General features: G+C 41.0%; 1 protein-coding gene across 4 annotated transcripts in view; it reads left to right on the forward strand.

Annotated features, from left to right (window-relative positions):
* Positions 1–5,651, forward strand: part of LOC131689596 (sialin-like) — a 42,535-nt gene extending 36,884 nt beyond the window's left edge. For 3 of the 4 annotated variants that reach the window (XM_058974797.1, XM_058974798.1, XM_058974796.1), the window contains exons 3-6: positions 1,222–2,298; positions 2,360–2,601; positions 3,493–3,701; positions 4,633–5,651. In XM_058974797.1, the coding sequence (XP_058830780.1) occupies positions 1,222–2,298; positions 2,360–2,601; positions 3,493–3,701; positions 4,633–4,678 (1,574 nt within the window). In that variant the 3' untranslated portion in view covers positions 4,679–5,651. Of the gene's footprint in view, positions 1–1,221; positions 2,299–2,359; positions 2,602–3,492; positions 4,571–4,632 lie in introns of all 4 variants that reach the window. The other variant, XR_009305424.1, reaches the window with a different exon arrangement.
* Positions 5,652–8,085: the final 2,434 nt, after the last annotated feature.

Below are 8,085 nucleotides of genomic sequence, written 5' to 3' on the forward strand. Positions count from 1 at the left end.
GTTGCTTTGGCGCATGTTTTCCGTAGTGGACAGAATTGACATGTTGGGGTCTACAAGTGCGGAATTATTCGTGGGTTGCATTCGCGATAACAGCACCACACACACGCTCGCTATGTCTGGACGCGGTGAAGGAGGAAAGTTGAAGAGAAGACCAAAATCTCGCTCGTTTCGCGCCGATGTCCAGTTTCCTGTGGTCGAATCCACCATCTGCTGAGAAAGGGCAACTACGCCGAGCATGTCGGTACTGGAGCATCCGTCTAGTTGGCGGTCGTAATGGAATATCTCGCCGCCGAAATATTGGAGCAGGCAGGAAACGTAACCCGTGAAAAAAGATCAGTAGTATCCCCCGTCAGCTGCAGTTGGCCATTCAAAAAAACGAAGAGCTGAACAAATTGCTCTCCGTCGTTACCATTACCTAGGATGGTGTGTCTCGTAACATCCATACAATTCTGCTGCCAAAGCAGACCGAAAAGACCTTTTCTTTGTTGGCAGCGAAACGATGCCGAACCTGACCATTTTAGTGCCAATTAATAAATTTAGAGTCGCCCTACTCACTATCTAAAATAATAGAAAAGTCTTGTAAAGTGCAAAATGAAACTATATCTTTTATATTGTCCACCGTGAAATAATTTAAGCATATACTACCAAGGGTCAATTGACGAAAAATCAAATTTTTAGTATAACTTTTGCAGTTTTCATTTATTTTTAACCAATCCTTCAGGAGTGATTTTTTGAAATCAATTTTGTTAAATTTTGAAAAATATCGTACTCGCCATGTTTTGCTCAGTGTCATGAAACAAATTTTTCGCCTTAAAACAATCTATAGGTTGACTGAACACTACGTCAATTTTAATTTAAAGGATGACAGATAGAGCTTACATGTCTTCAGTAAACTTTTCTAAAACTTGTCATTCTATATCTTCCCTGAAGGTCGTATGGCTCTATCTAGACTGATTGAAAAGGTAATTTTTTAATCTTGGTTAAATTAGAACTACCCTAACTGTCGTTTTAACAAAAGATTGAGCTCACAAACTACAAAAACTTTCTCAAAGACTTGATTAGGCTAAGCTTAGTTTAAATAAAATCGCCAAATTCCTGCGAAATTTGCATTCTGGACCACTGTGCACTACCCGTATATTTAATTTCAGTTCATCAAGCTACTGTACTAATTTGTTGATTGAACTTTTCCACGGAAATTAACAGGTTTCGTTTCAATTTCAGGTGGACTTCCGAAGCGGCTGATAGTCGCAATAATGATCTTCGTTGCGTGTTTTACATCCTTCATGTTACGTGTGAACATGTCAATCAGCCTGCTCGCCATGGTACACCCAACGGTGTACCCGACAGAAGCCAACGATACTATGCAGCTTGACGATCAGAGCACGATCAGCAATGAATCGTCCATTACTAATGCAACAATGAACAACTCTTCGGAAGCCATCTATTTGAGCGAAAAGTTAGAGGTCCCAAACTATGGGCCACGCTACGAGTGGGACCAGGGCACGCAAGGTCGGATTCTGGGAGCATATTTCTACGGATTCATGTTCACCTCGCTTCCGGCCGGACTTCTAGCGGAACGTTTTGGACCAAAACTACTGGTTACATTCTCCTTCTCTGCAAGTGCCATCGCTACCGCATTAACTCCCATGCTAGCTGAAGTGGGACCTTGGTACGTGATAGCCTCGCGAGCTATTGTAGGAGTGCTTGCAGGGTTCGTATATCCTGCTTTACATAACTTGATATCGCGATGGATTCCACCGAATGAACGCGGTAAAGTCATAGCTTGCATTGCCGGTGGCAGTACCTTTGGAACAGTAATTACGTGGCCAATAGCTGGCATACTGACGGAGAAGTTCGGTTGGGCACAAGCGTTCTATGCCCCAGCCGTGTTCATCCTAGCGGTCGGTGTAATATGGGCGCTACTGATTACGGATACGCCCGACAAACACCGTACGATAACCCCGACGGAGAGAAAACTGATTGAAGATTCCTTCGGAAACACAATATCGAAAACAAAGTCTTGGCCTCCACTTGGAAAAGTTCTAACTTCATTGCCATATTTAGCCCTGATGCTTCTACACTACGGAAACATCTGGGGAATGAGCTTCTTTATCACCCAAGCACCAAAGTTCATGAACGAGGTTCTCGGCTTTAAGCTGGCGAATGCCGGTTTTCTGTCTAGCCTGCCGTACTTGGCAAGAATGTTCTCCGGATTCTTTTTCGGGTTGATCGGTGATGTCATCCGACAGAAGGATCTCATGAGTACGACGGCTGTGCGCAAGTTTTTCTGTTTGTTCTGTAAGTATATGGATTAGTCTAGGGTGTGGTCACTGAATAACTGTAATCTTTCCATTTGCAGCTCATATTATCCCGGGAATTTTTCTGATCGTTCTACCATTCATAGCCCAGGATGCACTCGTTTGTGTAGCGTGCATTGTGGCTTGCTTGGGTTTCAATGGGTCGTCCACCATCACCAACCTGGTCAACGCACAAGACCTCGCACCGAACTTTGCCGCGACATTGTACGGATTTTTGAACTTCCTGGGTACTACCACTGGATTCATAGCACCCATGCTAGTCGCTTTCTTCACATCAGAAAAGGTAAGTAGGGACCATTCCCATATTTCGGTTGAGTTCCTTTGCGATTGATCACAAATAAATCTTTGGCTTCGGATTTTGGACACCATTCGTAAATCTTTGCGTGAAGGTGGTACGGTCACATATTAATTAAAAATATTGAAACAGTGTCTGTACCCTAGTGTGTAAGCTATGTAGAGTAATGCTAGTTTGGCTTTTCCATCACAGCGTGAGTGGCTGGTACTTATGGATTCGAAGTGGGAAAAGTCCAACCGAACCGACAAAATCGTTCACAAGTAAAATGTACAACTAAATTTGAACTGCACAGAGCATAGATAAGCGTTATGTTCTGTCCAAAAATTGCACGCTACGGTGAATATGAGCAAAATTTAATATTATTCCTCTAAGTAGTAATTTATTACCCTGAGGGGTTACAGGGAAATGAAAGAGAACTTATGTGTCCCTTTCTAATTCATTAGGTAATCAAAATCGATTAAAATGTTCCAGAATGTTTTCGAATAATCGCCTTGGTTCAAAATTCTTCCTGATCTCAGCGCTTAGTCATGTTTTTCTTGGAGTCTATCTCCATGTCAGTAAAAATCTTCGGGTCTAAGTGTAACCAGAGGTGGTAACCCTAGTTTAGCCAAGTGTAAGTGAATTTTATTATTATCATACATATTGTGAAGTTAAACGGAAGAAGTTTGTCTTAAGCAAGTTACAAACCACAAAGCCATACAAACTTATCTTTAAAATATCACTTCTGATATTAAGGAATTTTTAAAATAGCGCTTCTATATAGAAAATCGGTAATCACGACAACAAATATCCAAATTTAATTACCTAGACAAATAAAGACATTAATTATTAGATACATTTATAATTATTAACTGATATTTTTGATTATATCAATTTCAGAATACAATCGCCGAATGGAAATACGTATTTCTGATCAGCGCTGGGATCTACATCGTAAGCGGTCTCATCTTCATGGTATTCGGATCCGGCAAGGTGCAAAAATGGAACGAAATCAAGCCAAAGTCTACGTCCTCGTCGGCAGTCGCAAAGGAGAAAGAAAATGGAGCAACGAGTAGAAAAAACAGTTTAGAAATTGGCGAAATCAAAAGGCAATAACACGAATTTAAGCACGATTCACGTGATACGTCAGTCTCCGTTAACGAAATGGAACGTCGACGCCATGTCGTTGATGCTTCCGGATAAGCTCAATATTTACATTTCTCGAGTAATTGGGACTCGAAAGCCAACTGTCAAAATCTCGCGTGTTTTTAGACAAAGGGCCAATAAGCCTGCTGTCAAAATACATTTTGGGAGAAAATTCCGGACAAACCGCAACTTGCCGAGAATAGATGTTAATATTTTATGAAAGAGAAAAGTTTTCTCTTTCGTCTGTTGCTGTGATTTATGTTCGGCGATTGATGGTTTGTCCAGAACTTCCCCTCAAAGTGAATTTTGACAGTATACTTATTGGCCCTTCTCAAAAAACACGCGAGAAATACTCTTTAGGGGACGAACCGTTACTCGATAACAGCAGATCACATCTCTTTTGTCCACTGATGTGATTTGTACACGGCGAGAAACTATTTGACCGGATTTTCTCCTCCAAGGTTTTGTTTTGTGACAGTTGGCATTTCAGTCCTTTCCTTAATTTACTTAGGGCGCGTGTGCCTATTCACACGTTCTATGTGTCGAAACTTTCCATGATATTCTAATGACAAAGCTTGCGGGTGACAAAAGGCTGGCGAATCAAGATAATCGATAGTGAATTGGCGAATTGACTTATCTCACAATCGATTCAATATTTAGGCGAAACTTTCAGATCACAGAAAATCACTAACGTTTTCGCCCGAATGCAAACAGAAACTCTTTTGCATTCGGATGAGTTACTGTACGATCTGAAAAGTTATCCTAAAAATTCCAACCATTTTTATAGTCGATAAAGTCACATAGGTACTTTGATCGATCAACTAACGAATTGGTACTTTATACAGGAACAAGTAGCTTGTAACATTATTTTTATATTATATTTATAATTGTTAGGTTAATCCACTGCTCACCCTCGCCGTCGGCCTCTATGGTCCAATAGCTGATGCAGCGGGAGAAGGTCTTCTCAAAAGTTCGTCGGCGAGGGATAGCTTGATGACAACAGCAAAGCGAAGACAATAGGGGAACTGAGGGAAGGCCTTTCAAAGAAATTTCAAACATACAAAAACTGCACTTTTTCCTTATTGTATAGGCGAAACGAAGGATGAGGATAAGAAGGACAGTTATCCAAATATCATAAGTTCTAGTTTTAAAACAGATATTTTCAAAGGGATTACAAAGCAGCTAGATCAACTATATCACCGATAACAGACGTTTAGACTCATATTAAAAACATGTGTAGCACCTGTTACTGACCATTTCGAATAAAGCAACCGTTTACCATACGTTTATATGCAGCGCAGTGATCGATACTCCGAAGCCAAAATATATCTACGTGTAACAAACAACTGAGTAGATAACAGTAATGAGTCATTTATTTTGTAACGCATATCGATTTGAAATCCCACAAAGATTTTTATTAAATTTTGCTCTGGTCGAAATGTCTATTATTTTTATCAAATTTTTTAATTTTACATTTATCAAGCATTTTCAAAGAGTCCGCAGCGCAGATAATCATTCACACACTATTTAGAGCTTTGCTATTCAACGCGCATTAAGCTGTTATGATGTGTTATCAAAATACTGCTTCAGTACTGGATTTCATAAATGTTGCAAAGCATTAAAATTTATTCGTAAAGAGTATTGAACTTTTTCACAACATTCAAATTTTTTAAAGTTTGTTTATTCTTCCTCAATTAGATAATAGTTGATCATTTATACATAGGATACTAATAAAAAATATAACTGTAATTAAATAGTCAAAAAATCAACAAATGTCCGTCTTCCCGCCTTACACAGTTCCCAATATAAATTATTACTATAAGACTTATTCATGTATATACATGATGTGATCGAGCCTTACAACTAGTAAAAATAAACGAAAGTTTTAAATAAATTTGGAATATTTTACGAGACTTGTGAGAATAATCCTAATTTGTGTCGAAAACTACATATCAAGATGACTGACATCTCTTTCCTTCCCCCTACAAATGAGAAGCGACAGCGGTTACAGTGCCTCTATTGGATGAAGGTAAGAAGTTCAATGTAAAAGTAGATATGTGAGCGTATGTAGGGGACACCGCGGCAAATCAACAAGGATTTCTCCTTTTTAGTCACAAGATATCAGGTGTTCCGTCAATTAGGGGTCATCCACAAATGACGTAGCATTTTTTGGGTGACACTCCCCTCCCCCATCGTAACATTTCGTCATAAACCTCTAAATATCCCCCTGGTGATTACTTTATTTCGTGAATAACGTTCACAAATGTAACCGTTGGTTACACCGTTTATTGTCGGCTTCGCCACAATGAAATATTACACGTGATTTGCTCAGTGAGGTCCACCCATCCTAATTCCTACCCTGGGTATTATATCAAGCTGTGTTAGTGATAGCCCGCCAAGTCTGACGTTTCGTCTGGGACGGAGGGGTCACTCACGCAAGAACGCTCACGGATACAAGCTAGGGATACCGGTCGCATCGGTTTGAGCGAATAATGTCGCGCAACAATCCATCAATTGACGTTGCAACCGGTAGAAGTGTTGCCAATGACAGCCTTTAGGCCATCGGTCATGTCAAATACACGATCGTATTCGATCGTAGTTTTATAGCCTTAGCTCAGCAAATGATTTGTTCGACCTCTTTCCGTTCTCAACCATCCAGCGAGATAGAAGTGCGCGTCGTGCTCCCGTTAAAATATAGTTCAAGTGATAGGAGAAGATTGAAGAGTAGAATAGTTCAAGTAGAAGTAGAAAGTGAAAAAAGACAGTTTTTGATTCATGCCGAAGGGAAAACAATTAATCCCAAATCGGCACATTTAGGCCACAACCACAATTATTAAAAGGTCCCCCAGCGGACCTTTTATGTTTGGGCCGGAACACATTCCGGAGAATTTCATCCCCAGGTCGCCACCACCATATGGGCATCATCCGTCGCCATTTTGTACGGGTGTGGGTCAGCATTGTCTGGAAGCTGCTCAGCCACGCCTAAACTGAACAAGATAAAATCCATTCGGAGTCACTCGCCGGACTTCCGAATATTGCGGAACGGAAAGGAACCATCGCTAGCCATTATAACCGTCAGAAACAGCCACCACTACCAACCACCACCATCCCCAGCCAGCTGCTCCAGCAATCGCTCCGGGTACCCGTCGCAGCCACCGACATCGTAGTGGCCAGACTCGTAAACCCCAAGTACCTCAGTGACGTCAAACATAATTCAGAAGCTGTGCATGAGTAATAAATTTGTAATGTTAATGAAATTGGTGATTTGGTAGTCTCTTTGAAAAACAGTGAGCCCAATTTAACCCTTATACACTCGTTTGTCCGCTTCGTGTATTTCCGTACTCGTAAAGGAGTTTCAAGCCTCATCACTGGATGGTGGCCTGGAAACTGGTCGTTCATAGCCGCTTTTGAGCATTTATCTTTTATTTTAGGATCGGTGAATTGGCATTCCTTCCCCTCGGGTGCGAACGTTAATCGATGAACCCTTTTCCATCTGTTCCCGTTGCCGAATGAGTGACCTGGTGAGTACAAGTGAAGCGGTTGATTAATACCCACAGCATACAGCATATTTCCCCTCGCAACACCCACTGAGCAAGTCGAGGGGCTACACAAACTTGACCTCTAGCACTTAAGTGCATCGGTGTTTGTCGGTGTAGGCGAGAGACTTGACGTAGTAACATTCCAAAGACGTCAAATCGCAAGAACGAGGCAGCCAACCGACCTTGCCGTTTTAGAAAGGATTCTTCTATCGAATACCCTATTCAATAAATCGATGGTTGCAACGCCCATATGACCTGCTACACAACTTGTTTAAGCAAAAGGTCTTGTGTAACAATATTTAGAAGCAACCAGCCCTCGGCTATGTCTAGATATTGCTCGCCAGTGATGTTGACGTTACTCCAGCATCATTTCTCAAAGAAAACGGAACCCCGGATACCATTCGCATCACAGAGTCACTGTTTTACCCAGAAACAACTTGACAGATAATGCTTGTTTCATATATGTACCACCGATTTGATGGTGGCGCTAGTTTTTAAATTTAAAAAAACCAAAATTAATTCAACCAACAAACTGACAGTTGTCCCACTAAATGACGTGTCTGCAAATATTTCGTTCGCCTCATTATTAACCGGAACAGCACCCCACACAGCATGATCTGGTACTTTGTCAATCCGCTAGCAGCCTGCTATGCCAAGTTTCATCTGCAAACTATGGTAGGTCTGATAAGGCAACCTATAGAGTCGGGCAAGTCGCATGGGTTTGGATGTGTTATTGTCCTAAAAGGAAACAAACTAAAAAATGTTTTTTTCAATAGTTTCGGGCCTAAAAATTGAAAAAGGACTGAGA

The sequence above is a fragment of the Topomyia yanbarensis genome, chromosome 3 (genome assembly GCF_030247195.1).
Source record: "Topomyia yanbarensis strain Yona2022 chromosome 3, ASM3024719v1, whole genome shotgun sequence".
NCBI lineage: Eukaryota > Metazoa > Arthropoda > Insecta > Diptera > Culicidae > Topomyia > Topomyia yanbarensis.